A 16,630-nucleotide genomic window follows, 5' to 3' on the forward strand; every position below is an offset into this window, starting at 1 on the left:
GGGTTCTCAGTGGGGAGGGAAGCTGCGGGCGCTGGGGGTCCCTCAGACCTGGCTGGGTCACCTGTTCCTCCTGAGGCCAGCTGGACAGTCCAGGTGACTGCAGCCATTGTCCTCTCTCCAGGCCTGGACACCTGTCAGACCAGCCTGGCCCCCAGGGCACCCCATGGTACCTGGTCCCTGCAGCCACGGTGTGCAAGGCTGCCGTGTTTGGGGAAGCGGTGGGGGCAGCTTCCTCTGCAGGGGGTGAGGGGCCTCACACCTTGGAAGGAACCTGCTGTAGGTGAATGCCCGTGTCTCCTCACAGCCGCCCCCTACCCCCCAGGCCCTGTCACCGCCAGAGCAGCACAGTGGACTCAGGACCCAGCTTCCTCAGCATCATCTCCCATCTGTCCCCTCTCCACCTGAGCTCAGGGCCTCGTGTCTCCCCCAGTGGGGAAGATGCAGAGCTGGCTGGACTCTGCGGGGCCTGGGGTGGGCAACGGGAGCTCTTGGCTCCCGGGAAGCCTCTGCTTTATCTGTTCAGATGGGTGGGCAGGGCCTGCTCATCTCTGATCTGCAAAGATATTCTAGATATTTCCTTTGGTGGGTGGATCCCCGCAGTGAGTCAGAGCCTCAGAGGGGATGGGAAGAGGGACCACTCTAGGACAGGCTTGGGGAGGGGGGTGGGCTCTGAAAAGGCCATCTGTGAGGTGAACTTACGAGTTATCTTGAGCATGTTAATCCTCACCGTCCCCCCATAAGCCCCTTTCTAGTGTTGCTCTGGTGCCTGAGGCTGCTGTGCCAAGAGGCCGTGAGACTCCAGTCCTGTGGTCACTGCAAGAGGTCCAGGCCAAAGGCACCCTGGGGGAAGGGTGGGTGGGGACCGGGACCCCTGCCCCATGGGGCGTCCGGGCAGGTGACCAGCCTCTCCCCTCCTGCTGGCGTGCTGGCGCCCACAACACTAAAAACGATGGGAAGGATGGGGCTGGGCCGAGGCAGAGGCAGAGGCTGGCTGGGCAGGCGCCCTGCAGGCCAGAGGGGAGCCGGCCCGCAGCCAGGAACAGAGCAAGTACTCCTGGCGCCGAGCCCCACCAGCGACGTGTGCCGAGGGACAGCCCAACAGGGCTCTTCTCCTTTTGGAAGACGCCATCCTGCAATTGCTCCTGTTCTGGGACAGTTTGCACGTCCCCTCTCTGGGCTGCGGTGGTTGGCCGTCTCCGGCTGAAGTGCAGTGGCCACGGTGGGCAGTTCCAGTGGGCCGCCTCCTGCGTGTGGCCTCCGCCACTCCACGCTGCCCACTGTTCGGCCCCCACTTCTGTTGGCCGCGAGAGGAAGGGCCTGGCCTGGCCGCTCACACGCCGAGGAGGACAGCGCTGAAGTGGGAGCCACTGCGCACCGTGAGTGGGGAGCCACTGGCGTTGTCCAGGAACACGGAGGTGTACTGTCCTGTCTGTGGAGAGGGTCAGGGTCGGCCTGGGGCCCGCAGCTGCGGCCCGCGGCTGAGCAGACCACTGCCCCAGGCTCGCTCCGGTTCAGGGCCCGAACAGCTGCTCTGCTGCACGGGGTGGGACCCGTCAGTTCTCCAACGCGCCGAGGGCGGCCCTTCCCCGCAAGCTGGCCCCAGCCGCCGAGCAGAGCTGTCGCGGGCGGTCCTCGGGCCTGCTCCCGGCGTGGTCCACGCACCTGCGGTGTCCCGTTCCCCGAGAGCTCCCAGAAATGCAGAATTGGGGGACCCACCCACCTTCTGCATCTCGGGGCCTCTGGTGGACCACGTGGCACCCAGCAGTGCCCGGGGCCAGACCCCTGGACGCCTCCCGGCAGCCGCAGCCGGCTGGGGTCCGGCAGCCCGGCCTCCAGTTCGCGGGCGAACTACCTAAACTTTCTGCGCCTTCGTTCCCTATTTGGAAACACCGTCCGCCAACCGTACTCGAACGACGAACTTTTTTTTAGAAGTGACCAGAGGAAAACGTACTACTGACCTTAAAACGCCATAACTAAGCAGATCATTTACGTAAAGAGCTTAGAGCGGGGCCGGCATACTGTTGTTTAAGGGCCAGCTGTGATTCAGGACGGCTGCCCTTGAGTGTTTTTCTTTCTTAATAAATCCCACCTTCACATCAGTTTCTCCATCACTTGCCAGAAGCCCCCCACCCCCACCCCATGCCAGAAAGAGACTGTCGGGTAGGGTTCTGTGCAGAGAGGATGCCTCCTACTTCCCATAGCCTCAACAGGCCCAGGGTGTCAGGACCCCAGCCTGAGGGTGCAGAGCCGACCCCAGTTCTCTCCGGCCCCCATCCCAACGCGGAGCCCTGTCCTCTGTGGGATGATCGGCAGGTCTGAAGACCACTGACTGAGCAGCAGAGCAACTGCTGGCGGGGAGACAAGCCCAGGGCTTGGGGGAAGGGACCTGGAGGTGGCCCTGCTCTGCCCAAACCGGCGACCTCACCCAGGCCTGGAGTCTGAGTCTGCTCCCAGTGATCCTCCCTCCCTCCTCACCCCACAGCCAAGCCTGCCCCACGCACCTGCAGGTACAGAACGCCATTTACCGAGATGGTGAAGAGCTCACTGCTGCTCTCCAGGCCCATGACAGCCTCCAGGGAGCTGCGGCCAAAACAGCACATCAGCCCACACCCCCGAGACCCCACCAACCTCACCCACAAATCACCCCAGCAACCAACAGCGGCCCAGCTAAGTGCAGTGGTAACAGCTGTCCTGGCCAGGTCTTCTGGTGGAGGGTGGCATCTGAACTCCCCAAGAGGAGTCGGGACAGCCTCCACAGGGCCAAAGGGGGTCTGGGGGTGCCCGGAAAAGCAAGGCTGGGCCCAGGCCAGGGGCTGAAAAGTCCTGGATTTGCTGGAAACCAGACATAGGCTGGTGTAGCTGGGCTGGAGTGGGGCTGGGTGGCAGCAGTTGACGCTAAGAAGTGGGCTCAGGCCAATCTGTGGGAGGCTTCCAAAGCAGAGTTAGAAGTTCTGAACTTTGTTCCCTTCTACAGCTGTGGTGTGGCACCTGCCGTGCCTGGGCTCCGGGGGGGGGGGTGCTGGGGGCTCAGGGGAGCAGCCCTTGGGGTGCCTGGGCTCTGGAGGGGGTGCTGGGGGTTCAGGGGAGCAGCCCCCAAGCTCCTGCCCTGTGCCTGGGCTCTTGGGGGTTGCTGGGGGTTCAGGGGAGCAGCCCCCAAGCTCCTGCCCTGTGCCTGGGCTCTGGAGGGGGTGCTGGGGGGCTCAGGGGAGCAGCCCTTGGGGTGCCTGCCTTATGGCTGGGCTCTTGGGGGGTGCTGGGGGTTCGGGGGAGCAGCCCTTGGGGTGCCTGGGCTCTGGAGGGGGTGCTGGGGGTTCAGGGGAGCAGCCCCCAAGCTCCTGCCCTGTGCCTGGGCTCTTGGGGGTTGCTGGGGGTTCAGGGGAGCAGCCCCTGCCCTCGGGCCCCAGGTGCAAGGAAAGTTCACCTGCAGGAGAGGCGGGGGCGGTGGGCTGCACAGTGGTGGGGGGAGCAGCCCCCTGCGCCCTGCGGGGAGCTCCCGCTGCTGGGGACACAGGCGGACTGGGAGGCCTTCCCGGAGCCGGGGGTGGGGCTCGGTAGGGGTCGACATGGAGGGTGGGAGCCAGTCTGGTGCCGGGATCCCCGCCCCCCGCGCCCACTCACGCGTTGCGCTGGCACCGGGACTGGATGCAGATGAGCAGGCGCAGGCGGTCCCGGGGGCGCGGCGGCCCCCGCCTGGGCTGCTCCGCGAGCGCTGCGGAGGAGGGGGCGGTCACGGCCGCGCCTGGGGTGCAGCCCCCCCCACCCCCGCCGCCCCGGGCCTCACCCGCGTGCAGCGTGGCGGAGAGCGCGTAGAAGCCGGCGACGGGCGCCGTGTACTGGCCGCTGGTCAGGTTCAGGCCGGGGCCGCGGCGGAAGGCGCCCTCGGCGTCGGGCTGCGGGGCGCACGGGGTCACGGGGGGGCGGGGGGGTGTCAGCCCGGGGGTCAGCGGGGGGGGTCAGGAGGGGGGGGGTCAGCTGGGGGAGTGTCAGTCCCGGGGTGGGGGGGGTCAGCGGGGGGGGAGCTGAGGGGGGGGATGATCAGCCCGGGGGGGTCATCCTGGGGGGCTGGTGATCAGCCGGGGGGGCGTCAGTCCAGGTGGGGGAGGTCAGCGGGGGGCGGGGGTCAGCCCAGGGGGGTGGTCAGCCTGGGGGTCAGCCTGGGGGGGTCAGCCCGGGGGTCAGGGGGGGCCGCCCGTCCCGCCCCCCCCCACTCACCAGGTAGTAGCCGCCCAGCTCGTGCAGCGCCCGCCGCTCCACCGACGCGTCCCGCCGCAGGCGACCGTGGAAGGCGGCCTCGACGCGCGGCGCCCGCGGGCCCGGGGCCAGGGGTGCAGCCAGCAGCGCCAGCTCGCCCGCCGCCCCCGCCTCCGCCCCCGCCTCCGCCTCCGCCTCGTCGTCCTCCTGGGCGGTGGCCGCGTCCTCGTCCTCGGCGGGGCCGCGCGTGCAGGGCTCCGGGGCCGGGCGCTCCCGCTGCCGCACGGCTCCTGGCACAGAGCGAGCAGTGGCCGCCCGCCCGCGCCCCCAGGGCCCCGCGCCCCCACCGTGCCCTCCCGCGGCCCCCTCCCCCAGGCCCCCCAGCACCCCCCCTCCCCGCACCTGCCCCCTGCCGGGAACCCGCCCTGCCGAGTGCTGGCAGCCCCCTCCCCAGGGATCCGGGGATCCACGGACACGCTCCTGCGCCACAGGGCCCGTGGGAACAGCGTCCCGAGCCCGCAGCCGCTCCTCTTGCCCTTGGCGCTCTGACCACCGGGAAGCTCGGAGCCCGGGCCGCCTCACCCCACCGGCCTCCCCAGCTTCCCCCCGGCGCTACTCCTGCCAGGCTACTGTCCCCGCAGCGCCATCGGCAGCCCTGGCCGCCCCACAGGGCAGCTGGGGGCTGGAATAAGTTTAAGTGAAGGGTGCGCTGAACTGAAGAGGGAAAAGGCTCTAATTCCCATAATGAAGTGAGCCCTGGTGAGTACAGTGACCACCACTTGGCAGCGGGCCGCCTGCAGGGCCACCTCCGGGCCACAACAGCCCTCACTGTCCCTCTGCTGCCTGCAGCTCAGCTGCCCAGCCTGGGCTGCACCTGTGCTGCCCTTCCTGCCTCCTATGGGGCTCTGGGCCAGCGGATGACACCTGCTGTGGGAACAGGCAGGGACACAGGGGAACTTGTGTCACCTGGGGTGAGCCTCAGATCCCCATATGGTTTGTGATCAGAGGAGCACTTTGCAAGGTGAAGGACCTCTGATCCTCCCTGACGGTCCTCACTTGGTGGGGGTGGGGTGCAGGTGTCCTGGCCTTGCCTGGGCCCACCTGAGTCCCAGGGGCATGGGTGCTGGTCCCCGAGCACCCACTGAACACTGAGTGGCCAAGTCCAGCTTCCTCTGCAGAGCCTCCTCCTCGCGCCGCTCCTGCCCACCCCGCCTCTGACCCTCGGCCTCATCTGCGTGGGCTGTGGGACTATCTAGCCACCCCGGCTCCTCCCGGACACCGCCCCGGCCCACTCATGCCGCAGTGTGTGCGCCCATCCCCTACCTTTCAGCAGCAGCTGGAATTCCTTCAGCAGCACCTCCCGGGGAATGATGGGGCCAGGGGGGCCCTGGGGCCCAGGGGGGCCTGGGGGCCCCGGCAGGCCAAGCTGAAAAGGAACCTCAGCAGGCTCAGAGGACCTCTGAGCAGGTAGGTGGGGGCCTGCTGGGACCTCTCCACGAGTTCTCACCACTCAGGCAGGCAGGAGGGGATCCTGCTTTGACCTGGGGGTGAAGGTCAGCCTCCCGGCCTCCGACTCCCCTGAGAAGGCAGTGAGGCTGCGCTTTGGAAGCCGTGGGCTCTGAGTGTGAAGACGGGGATTGTGGGGCCTCTGGGGGTGGGGCCCCAAGAGCGGCAAATGGGGACACAGAGGGGTTCCTGGGTGGAGGGAGAGGTGGACACTGCAGGTCAGCCAACAGCAAGTGAGTCCCCTGCAGGGGAGAGCACCCCGGCTTAGCTTTGGGTGGGGCCAGGTGGTTCCAAGGGGTGACAGGGAGGTGAGGTCATGGTGACAGCCCGGCAGCCCACCCACCTCGGGCCCAGAGCCCAGCACCCCAGCACTGGGGTAGACCCAGGACAGGGCGACGCCAGTCCTGGGTGGGTAGAGAAGCCCAAACCCAGTGTGAGCAACATGGCCCTGGCCCAGAGCCCCCCACCCCCGGGGACAAGGCAAGAGGCAGACATCAGGAGCTGGTGGCAGGTTTCAGGCTAGCTGAACGACAGCGGGGACCCCACAGCCTCCAGGGCCTCTGAGGCTCCCCACCTCCCCAGGACCAGACAGTGTGTCGCTCTAGCCCGGCTGCAATCCCTGGCTTGGTCCCGGACTCCCCTCCCAGGCCAGCCCAGGCCCCCCTCACTAGGATGCAGAGGGAAGACAAGGGGGTAGCTAATGGGGCTGCCTAACTCTCTAGGGGTGCGGGGAAAATGTAAGAACAACTGTCAAACTCAGGGTCCTCTGGGCCCCCAGCCTGGCACTTTCCTTGCTCTCTGACCCCAGGCCAAGGGGGAGGGTCCGTCCTCGCTGGCCATGCTCAGGGTGCGCCCGCGTTGCTGGTGCAGGGTGCTCAGGGGTGATGGTGGCAGGCTGGGGGCGCCGGGGGGCCCGCAGGTGGAGGCCCCTCGCTTGTCCCCGGAGACGCACACGCACACTATGCTGGGGCTCTTGTGCTCACCTTCAGCTTCCTGGCCTTGCCTCTCCCTCCCCTCTTGCCGTTGACGCCTTTGTCACTCTGCCTGATGAAGAGCATCCAGGCGTCCCTGGGGTCGAAGTTGCGCGTCCCGTCGGTGGCAGGCTCCTGGAACACAGCCGGCCCTCGGGTCGGTTCGCCTCCCCCGCTGGGTGCCCGCCACGCAGATGGAGCTTTGCAGGCTGTTGGGGCACAGGACGGGCCTCGGGCCCTTGTCCTGGTCCACTGCGGCGCCCTCCAAGCCGGCACAGCCCCGCCCCCCCCACCCCCCCCCCCACCCCCGCCCATGCTTCCCTCCCTCCTGGCATGCAGAAGACGACGACCAGGCCAGGAGACAGCCTGGGCGCTGTGCGAGAAGACGACTTCCTGGCGCTTTGTGGGGTGCAGGAAGGTGGTGCGGAGCCCGGTAGCAGGCGGGAGCCCTGGCCCCGCTGGGCCCCCAGCCCCCTCTCCCTGGGACACGGACCGAGAGGATCGGACCACAGACTCACGAGTGCAGGGGAGGGGGCCGTGAGACCACGAGGGCCCGTGTGGCCCATTTCGGCCCTCGGGGCGGCTGCAGCTTGCAGGTCGAGGCGGTTAGAGGCCCGGAGGCTCAAGGCCCCTGCACGGGGTGCCACACCACCCGGCTCCCTCAGGCCCTCCTAGACAAGGGCAGTGATGATTCTAGAAACATCCATTGCCCTGCATGCGGCATTCTGACCAGTCCTGACTCCGAGGAAGATTCCAGGATGTGCCTTGCAGGGAGAGGCCATGGCCCATGGGGCCATGGGCCTCAGGCGTTCTGGGCTCCGGGCAAGGAGGGCTCAGGTGAGGCCACGAGCAGCAGCGCAGGTGGCGATGGAAGGAGCCCAGGGTTTTGGAGGCGGCCAGGACCCTCGGTCAGCGCCCGAGCCAGTGGTCTCCCGGCCGCCCTGCGGGACCAGCGTGCCACGGTGGGGAGGCGGGGCCCTCCCTGTCGGAGGAGCCTGGGGCTGCACAGAGAGAGGCCTCAGGGTGCCCAGGGCCTCCCCACCGCCAGGTGCGGCCCTGCTCGCCGCTCACCGAGGACACAGGACTGGATTGCACCTTCCGGCCCTGCTCTGCCTTCGGTGGGAACACACGCCAGGAGCATCCCACACAGGCCGGAGCGGGGTGCCCGGCTGACCCTGCCAGTGGGGCCGGTGGATCCCAGCTGGACTCAGACCCCAGGTTGGTGTAGGGGTGGCAGGGGCGGTGTGTGGAAACAGGTGGAGCCCTGTCAGCCTGGGGCCCTAGGAGGCAGGCCTGTGGCAGTGTGGGTGGGTGTTGGGCAGCTGCCCCGGGCACCCCCGCCCCGCCGAGGTCTCCAGCCTTCAGGGGCTCTCAGGAGGTGGGGAGCTTCTGCCACCACGTTGTCCCCCAGAGAGAGACCATGGCCAGAACCCCTCCCAGGAGCACTGGGGGCCCCCTGCTTCCTGGTGACCACGTCCTGACATCTGGTCGCCCTCCTCCAGAAGGTGTGGCCAATTGTCTGGGTGGGGTTGCCTTCCCTGGCTTCGGGGGGGGGGGGGGACGACTTGGGGGGTCTCCCCTGGGCGGGGCGCCCCTGCCGCCTTCACCCTCATCAGAGGAGGTGTCCAGGTGTCAGCGGAAGCCCTGCGGGGGCCTGCACTTGGCACTGCCTGCAAGCTCTCGGGGACACGCTGAACCAGACCGTCTCCCCGAGGGCCCTGTCCCCTCTGGGTCTGCAAGGCCTGCCCACACCGGGGCCCCTCTGAAGCCCCCTCCGCCCCACCTGACCACTCTGCCCTGCCCTCAAAGGAAGAACGGGCGGGTGCAGCTAAAGATCACCCCTCCAAGGTCAGAAGTCACACGTCCCGGGGGCCCCGCACAGGCCCCGCGCCCCCCAGACCCAGAGGGAGGCACTCTGGGGGTCTGTTTTCCGGGGGGACTTCACTGATAGGTTCGGGGAAGGGTGGTCCCTAATTTGCTCGCGCCTTTACAGTCGGTTCTTCCCAATTTCCTGAGAATGCAGCCAAGTGGGTTTCCTCCCGTGCCCCTTCCTTCCGGGCGCCCATCAGAGGGGCCCGAAGGCTGCTCCCGGGGCGCAGACCCCCCGGAGCCGGGCCAGGTGCAGGCTGAGCTCCCCCCGCAGGGGCGGCCGCGGCGTCTTACCGGCGGCCCCGAGGGCGGCCCCGCGAGGCTGTGCCCGGGGCCTGCGGGCGGCTGGTTCCCGTTCCCGGGGCGCGGCTCTCGGCGGGCGCGGAGGGGCTCCGGGGAGCCGAGGCCCGGGGCGGCGGCGGCCAGCAGGGCGGCCCAGGCGAGCAGCAGGCGGGCCCCGGCGGGGCGGCGGGCGCGGACCATGCGGGCGGCGGCGCGGGGCGCGGGGCGCGGGGCGGGCGTGGGAGCCGCTGGGCTCTGCGCCTTATAACGCGCTCGAATCCCCCGCCTCGCCGCCGCCCTCGGCCCCGCGCCCCCTGGCGGCCCCGGTGCGCGCTGCGCGGTCGGCTGGGCGGGGTGTGCGCGGGGGAGGGGGGGGCGGTGCGCAAACGTGTCCGCCTCTGCCCCTGTGTGTGCGCGTGTGCCTGTGTGCACGTGTGTGTGCATGTGCAAATGTGTCTGCCTCTGTGCCCGTGTGCGTGTGTGCCCGTGTGTGTGCATGTGCAAATGTGTCTGCCTCTGTGCCCGTGTGCGTGTGTGCGCGCGTGTGTGTGCATGTGCAAATGTGTCTGTCTCTCTGCCCGTGTGCGTGTGTGCCCGTGTGTGTGCATGTGCAAACGTGTCCGCCTCTGTGCCCGTGTGCCTGTGTGCGCGCGTGTGTGTGCATGTGCAAATGTGTCCGCCTCTGTGCCCGTGTGCGTGTGTGTGCATGTGCAAATGTGTCTGCCTCTGTGCCCGTGTGCGTGTGTGCACGCGTGTGTGTGCATGTGCAAATGTATCTGCCTCTGTGCCCGTGTGCGTGTGTGCCCGTGTGTGTGCATGTGCAAATGTGTCTGCCTCTGTGCCCGTGTGCCTGTGTGCGCGCGTGTGTGTGCATGTGCAAATGTGTCTGTCTCTCTGCCCGTGTGCGTGTGTGCCCGTGTGTGTGCATGTGCAAATGTGTCTGCCTCTCTCCCCGTGTGCTTGTTTGCGCGCGTGTGTGTGCATGTGCAAATGTGTCTGTCTCTCTGCCCGTGTGCGTGTGTGCACGCGTGTGTGTGCATGTGCAAATGTGTCTGCCTCTCTCCCCGTGTGCTTGTTTGCGCGCGTGTGTGTGCATGTGCAAATGTGTCTGCCTCTGCCCGTGTGCCTGTGTGCGCGCGTGTGTGTGCATGTGCAAATGTGTCTGCCTCTCTGCCCGTGTGCCTGTGTGCCCGTGTGCGTTTGCATGTGCAAATGTGTCTGCCTCTGTGCATGTGTGCGTGTGTGCGCATGTGTGTGTGCCTGGGTATGTGGGGGTAGGGGGGTCGGGGGGAGGAGGCGCGGCCGAACGGCGGGGCTGCCGGCCGGGTGCAGGGCGGGTGCGGGGCAGCGGTAGGGGTTCGACGAGGGACTACGGGGCGAACTGGGGCGCAGGAGGCAAGGGCTGGGGGCCGGTGGAGTTGGCCAGAGCGCCCCGTCCTGCGGAGGCGGCCTGCGCACCACATCCAGCTCTTCCCCGGAGAGCCTGGACCCCCCTCTGCCCTCTTGACACCCCTTCCTCTAGGCGGTGCCGGTGGCCTCCGTCCTCTGAGCCCAGGGGCATCCCTTCTCCCCCGTGGGGTCTGCTCTGCAGCCTGGGGGGACCATGAGGCTTATCCTGGTGGCACCTGTGAGGTCCAGGTGTCGGCGACACAGGTTTATGTGTTGGTTTTTTTTTTTTTTTAATTTTTATTTTTGTTACGATAGTCAGAGAGAGAGAGAGGCAGAGACACAGGCAGAGGGAGAAGCAGGCTCCATGCTCCAGGAGCCCAACGTGGAATTCGATCCCGGGTCTCCAGGATCACGCCCTGAGCCAAAGGCAGGCGCTAAACCACTGCGCCACCCAGGGATCCCGGTTTATGTGGTTTTTTTAAAAGATTTTACTTATTTATTCATGAGAGACACACAGAGAGGCACAGGCAGAGAGAGACACAGGCTCCACGCAGGGAGCCCGAAGCAGGATTCAATCCTGGCACCCCAGGGTCATGCCCTGGGCCCCCCCGGGCTCCCCGACAACACAGGTCTAGTAGCTGGGAGCAGGAACACACTCCAAGACCCCCCACCCCGGCGCCTCTCCCCCGCAGGGCCCCCTCAGTCCCCGGCTGCCCACTCCGCAGGGAGGATTGGGGGGCCCCGCGCTCAGAGCCGGCTGTCCTTCCCCGTCCCCGCACAGACACAGCCTCCTGGCGGGGCCCGGGCTTGGAGGACTGAGCGCCCTGGTGACCTGGCCAGGTGGGGGCTGGACCCCGCTGGCCTAGGGGGACCAGGTCCTGCAGGCCTGAACCGCGGGCCCTGCCCTGACAGGAGCCAGCCCCCTCGCCCCTCTGGGCTGCTTGCCTAGCGCGTGCCCACTGCCTTCCTGTCTCCCGGGGGAAGGCACGAGGGCAGCAAAGGGGCCTCCCCCACCAAGAGAGGGGAACACCACATAGTTTGTTCAGGGGGGCAGCTAAGGAGTGCACCTGCCAGGGGTCTGCCTCCCACACCAAGAGATGATTTCCCCCTCTTGGCAAGGCAGGAGGCCTCCCCCTGTCCTATTTGGGAGTGTGGCACGGAGGACTGAAAGCAGGTGGTGCCCTCCCTAGGCTGGGGGGACGGCGGGTAGACCTCCGGAGCCCCCACTCATGCACCCCCACTCGGTGGCTGCCCTCTGTGCCAGACGGGGCGCAGGTGTGGGGGGTGCAGGAAATATTTCACGCTTTACATAAAGCCTGGTATTCAGTGTTCATTGTTCTGTGATTCTGCCTCTTTTCCAGTAGGAGGTGAGTGTGGTGATAAAATTGGGGTTTTCTTCTTTCCTTTTTTTTTTTTTGGCGGGGGAGTGTTTAAATAAGCAAAACACCCTGCCTACCCTGAGAGTCTTGCCCCAAGGGGCAGTGTGTGTCCTACAGACTTATCTGTGGCGAGGTCTTTCGGAGGCGAGGCTGCAGCAGAGAAGTTCTGTCCGTATCTTGAAAAAAAAATTATTTTTAATTATCAGTAGAAGGGGGACACCTGGGTGGCTCAGCGGTTGAGCCTCTGCCTTTGGCTCAGGGCGTGACCCCGGGGTCCCGGGATCGAGTCCCGCGTTGGGCTCCCTGCTTCTCCCTCTGCCTGTGTCTCTGCCCCTCTCTGTGTGTCTCTCATGAACGAATAAATAAAATACTAAAAAAATTATCAGTAGAAGGAAACGATTTGGGATTCCCCTAGAAACTGCAGATCCCCACGAAGACGTCTGGTGAACCCTGGCTTCTGTCACAGGCTCTCAACAAAACACACGAACTTCTTTCATCTGCAGACATTCAGCAGCTTTGTTCCTGGTAAGGAATCAAATCCGCGGTTGTAAAGCCTTCGAAGGACCAGGGATTTCTCGGGTGGGTTCTCATTTCTGGTCCCACAGGGGACGTCTGTTAAGAAGCTGGGTGTGGAGCACTTTGCAATGACACGTCTGTGCCGGGCCACGGGCCTCCGCGTTTTCACTATTAACGTCTTGTTCAGTTTCATTTATTCGGTAAGACTTTATCTGGGGCTGTAGGACGCCAAGTGTGGGGTGTGTTGTCGCTGCCGATCTGCTGGTGGAGAGAGGCTCCTGGCCCCAGGAGATGCAGTTGCGAATGGTCACTGCGCGTTTCTGAAAAGGCACGTCCACACCCAGCACCTCTCCCGCTGTTCCCGGGCCACGCCGAACGCCCGGCGAGGCGGGGGCTTGCGCAGGGACACACAGCCCGGGCTCGGGGCCAGGCCCAGGCCCCCTTGCCCCTGGGCATGGCCACATCTCCACAGCCAGAAGGCTTGCCCATTCTGGTCCTTCCTAGTCTAGGGGGTGGGGAGGATGAGCTCCATGGTGAGCTGGAAGGTTACGGGGGAAACTGCGGCCCGGACTTTTCCCTAAGGCCAGCAGGTCCCTGTGGTGCGGGGTGCCCGTGGGCTGTGGCTGTGGGGACAGGCCAGGGGAACACAGGTGGCTGGCAGCTCCTGAACCCAGCGGGCTCACCCACAAAGCGCCCCAGCCATGGGGGCAGCCCTACATGGTGGGAGGAAAGGGGCTTCTCTTGGGGGCCACTTTCAAGGCCTGGCTCTGCCTCGCAGCTGATGGTGGCCAGTCCGTCCCAGAACTCCTAAGAGGCTTTTTTCTAGTTTCCTTGCCTGAGAGCTGGGATCCACGCACACGTGCCCCCAGGGGCTGCTCTAGGGTGAGCCGAGGTCACAGTGGGCGCTGCGTGGGGCCATGGTGGAGGCCTGCTTGCCTTCTAGGCTGCCTAAGTGGGGAAGGTCCCTGGCCTCAGGCCATCACACCATGTCACGGGGGAGCAGGGAGGGACTGCCCTCAGGGCCACGTGAAGGCAGACGCTCCAGGCCTGGTCATGTGGCAGAGCATGATGGGGGCACAGGGCAGACCGCCCCAGCAGTGGGTCTGCTCGGCACACCTGGTTCCTGCTTGGCCATCTAGAGCAACGGTCGTACTTGGTTTTGGAGGAGGCCTACCTGGGGCCTTTCGGCATTCATCCCTCTGAGACTCAGTTTGCCGGTCTGTAGAGTGGGCATCGTGGCTGTCGCCCCTGAGCCTTTTCCTGGGTTCCCGCTGCTGAGGCGTGAGCTGGCCAAGCAAGACCAGGAGGCAGGTGCCCGGGGATGCTCACCCTCAGCGCAGAGGCCCGGCTGCTGCGGGCCCCCCCTCTGGGGGCCGGCCTGGAATCTGTCAGCGGGGACGCAGTGGGTGCCACCCTCAGGGCCAGATGCCATTTGGCTCAACCTACGCTGTGGAAAGGTGACGCTCAGGCTGTCACCTTTGGCAATACTGGTGCCTTCTGGGAATGGAGGGATCCAGTTTGGGTCATGGGATCCTTAGGATGCTCCCGCGACTTCATTTCCCCTTCACGGTGGGGGCCCCAGCCCGCACGACGCCAGCTTGGAGGACAGGAGCTGTTGCCATGTGAAAACCAGTTATTTTCCCAAACAGTGAACAATCCCAGTGATGTCATGGGCCCTGCCAGAGGACCCAAATCAAATCGGTTCTGGTGCCGGTACAGGCTCCCATAAAGCTGTCCTGAGGTGATGACGCAGCCTGGCCCTGGGGCCGGAGAGCACGGAGGGCCGGGGCCTTCAGGTGGGGCTCCCTGCATGTTTCTGGGGTCACATTTCAAAACTGAAGTCCACCCGGAGGAGGGCGCGGCTTAGCAAAGAATCACACAGGTCAGGGATCAGCAGAAAGCGGGTTCTGGTGGCACCACGGCTGGTCCCCTGCAGCAGCGGTCCCTGGGGTCAGAGCGCGGGCAGTGTCTGGGGCTGAGGTCATAGAACCCAGGGTAGAAGTACTGGGTGAGTGGCCACGGAGGGGCCCGGAGGGAGCCCGAGGCGGCCTCCCCCACGCGCCCTCATGCCTGGCTGAAACCTAATCCTCATTCTTGGGCCTGCCTGTCACGGCCTCAGCCCTGGCTTCCCATCCGGCTGCGGCACTCAAGCTGTTCCCACTCTTCTCTTTTCCTCCAAAGGAAGGACCTTTGCCGATGAAGTCATGGGAATAAAAGCTCCCTTTGCCCCAGAAAACAGTGGGAGCCTGAAGTCAACTTGTTGTGTGGCCTCTCAACGTCCAGGCAGGTGACCTTCCCTGCTTCCTGGAACCTTCCGAACACATGACATCATCTAATTCTCAAATCGTGTGATTGTCCCCATTGCACAGATGAGGAAACTGGGCCTGAGATCTTGGGACTGGCCCAGGTTACGCGTCCGGCCTTTGCAACTTGGAGTCAGCAGGCTCATGGGGTGAACAACGTTTACTCGTTCCTGCCGCGGGTCCGGGGCTGAGCCCCGCGCATCCCGGACAGGTCCGTGGGCAACTTCAGATCTGACAGGGGAGGGGATCCCTGGGTGGCGCAGCGGTTTGGCGCCTGCCTTTGGCCCAGGGTGCGATCCTGGAGACCCCGGATCGAATCCCACGTCAGGCTCCCGGTGCATGGAGCCTGCTTCTCCCTCTGCCTGTGTCTCTGCCTCTCTCTCTCTCTCTGTATGACTATCATAAATAATAATAAAAAAAAATTAAAAAAAAAAAAAAAGATCTGACAGGGGAAGAGCCTGCCCTGAAAAGCCCTGGGGCTCACTCAGCTTTGGGGAAGTCCTCCTGGCTCCTGGGGGGCTTATTCCAAACAGGAAATGACGTCCTCCGTGAAGATTCTCAGGGAAGCTCCCACTTCCTTCTTCAATTAATCAGCATCGTGCTTGGCCGCCTTCCTGGGGTCCCAGGAAGGGACGTGCACGCGCAGCCTCAGTAGCCACACCTCAGGCTGAGTGGCACCGGGGACCAAAGATGAATGACAAGGCCCCGAAGGAGTGGCCGTCCTTCCCTTGTATGTGGCTGTGACCGCCCCTTCCTCAGTCACAGAGTCTTGGCCAAAACGCCTACTTCCCGCTCAGCCAACTGGTCGACCAACCAGCTAGAGCCGGGGAATGAACTGACTACGGTGAACTGTCGTCTGACCAGCTCGTTAACGACAGATATTTACCCGGGACTGTCCCTGCCTAGTACAGGGAAGATGCTCAATAAGAAAAGGGTCTCGTGGGACGCCTGGGTGGCTCAGGGTTGGGCGTGTGCCTTTGGCTCAGGGTGTGGTCCCAGTCCGGGGATCGAGTCCCTGTGGGGAGCCTGCTTCTGCCCGTGTCTCTGCCTCTCTGCATCTCTCATGAATAAATAAATAAAATTAAAAAAAAAGAAAAAGGGTCTCGTCTGGGAGGTACTAGAAAAACCAAGTCCAACGGGAATGGCTCAAAGCATCCTTGTGCCTGGCTCATCTGGGAAGCAGAGGGAGCGGAGCCTGAGCTGACTGCCTTGGGCCTGGCTCCTGAGGGCCCTTTGTGCCACTCTTTGCCCACCGAGCTCTGAGGTCTCCTGGGGGTCTCAGTTTACCCGACCACTGTCTATGAGAAAGCACCCGCCCGCCTGGCAGACGTGAGCTCTTTGGGGCTGGGCAGGTGGTCTCACCCCTGTGGGCCTGAGAGTTCGGTGGACTTTTGCACACGTTCCAAGGTTATACGTTTTCCTTTCTAGACTCCCACACTAGCTCCCAAACCAGGGGGCTTTGATAAGGGAAGAGGGTGGCTTGGCTCGCTCCACAGACATTCCCTGTGCCAATGTCCACGAGTGTCTGTCTTCTGTGAGAATCCCCTGAGTGTCCAGTTAGTGTGGTAGAAATCTTCCATTTGCCCGTCCTGGTGCCCTGGCCACCCTTCACCTGCTCCCTGCCAACGGCCTGCTCTCTCCCTCTGATTCTGGTTGGGTCTGGCCAGCGGGAGCCACTGGCAGGGGGCTGGGGGGCAGGAAAGAGTGAGGTTGGGGCATCTGCTCTGCTACGTCGTCCCCACTGGGCCGCAGGTGACGGGGGCACAGGCTGTGTTCCTTTAGCAAAGGCCCCAGATCCTTGCACCCTCTCCCTCCAGCTCTCCGGAGGCTGTGGCCACTCATTCCCACACAGAAGGGCAGGGGCTGGTGACAGCTCCCCACTATCGTTAGGTTCCCCACTGGGAGCCTCTTGAGCCCTGCTGAGTTCTTGCCACCCGCCCGCACCTTGGAGGAGCCCCTTCGTTAGACTGTCCTCCGTTACTCAATTTCACAGGTCATCTGCTTCCTTCTGGGACCCCATAGGGCACAATGGGGCTGACCCGGGTGCCCCTGAATAGGGGGGGCTCAGCCGATCAGACGAGGGGCAGTTTGGCACCCAAAGGTGAGGAGCAGGCCCTGGGGTGGGATGTGCTTCCCCACCCCAGGCACTGCCCCCCGCCCCCCGTTGCCAGGAGGTGTGCAGGAGCAGAGGCAGGCCATAGTCTAGAACACACCCTTCAACTAC

At 65.0% G+C, this 16,630-nt stretch overlaps 1 protein-coding gene across 1 annotated transcript; it reads right to left on the reverse strand.

Annotated features, from left to right (window-relative positions):
* Positions 1 to 1,181: 1,181 nt before the first annotated feature.
* On the reverse strand, positions 1,182 to 9,021 carry ERFE (erythroferrone). Its single transcript, XM_072719024.1, has 8 exons — positions 8,832 to 9,021; positions 6,681 to 6,803; positions 5,515 to 5,617; positions 4,213 to 4,481; positions 3,782 to 3,890; positions 3,619 to 3,709; positions 2,502 to 2,580; positions 1,182 to 1,429 (listed from the first exon to the last, which is right to left on the reverse strand). The coding sequence occupies exons 1-8, from the start codon at positions 9,018 to 9,020 to the stop codon at positions 1,331 to 1,333; spliced, it is 1,062 nt and encodes a 353-aa protein (XP_072575125.1). The 5' UTR covers position 9,021; the 3' UTR covers positions 1,182 to 1,330.
* Between the last annotated feature and the right edge of the window lie 7,609 nt (positions 9,022 to 16,630).

This window comes from Vulpes vulpes, chromosome 9 (genome assembly GCF_048418805.1).
Source record: "Vulpes vulpes isolate BD-2025 chromosome 9, VulVul3, whole genome shotgun sequence".
In the NCBI taxonomy this organism is placed as follows: Eukaryota; Metazoa; Chordata; class Mammalia; order Carnivora; family Canidae; genus Vulpes; species Vulpes vulpes.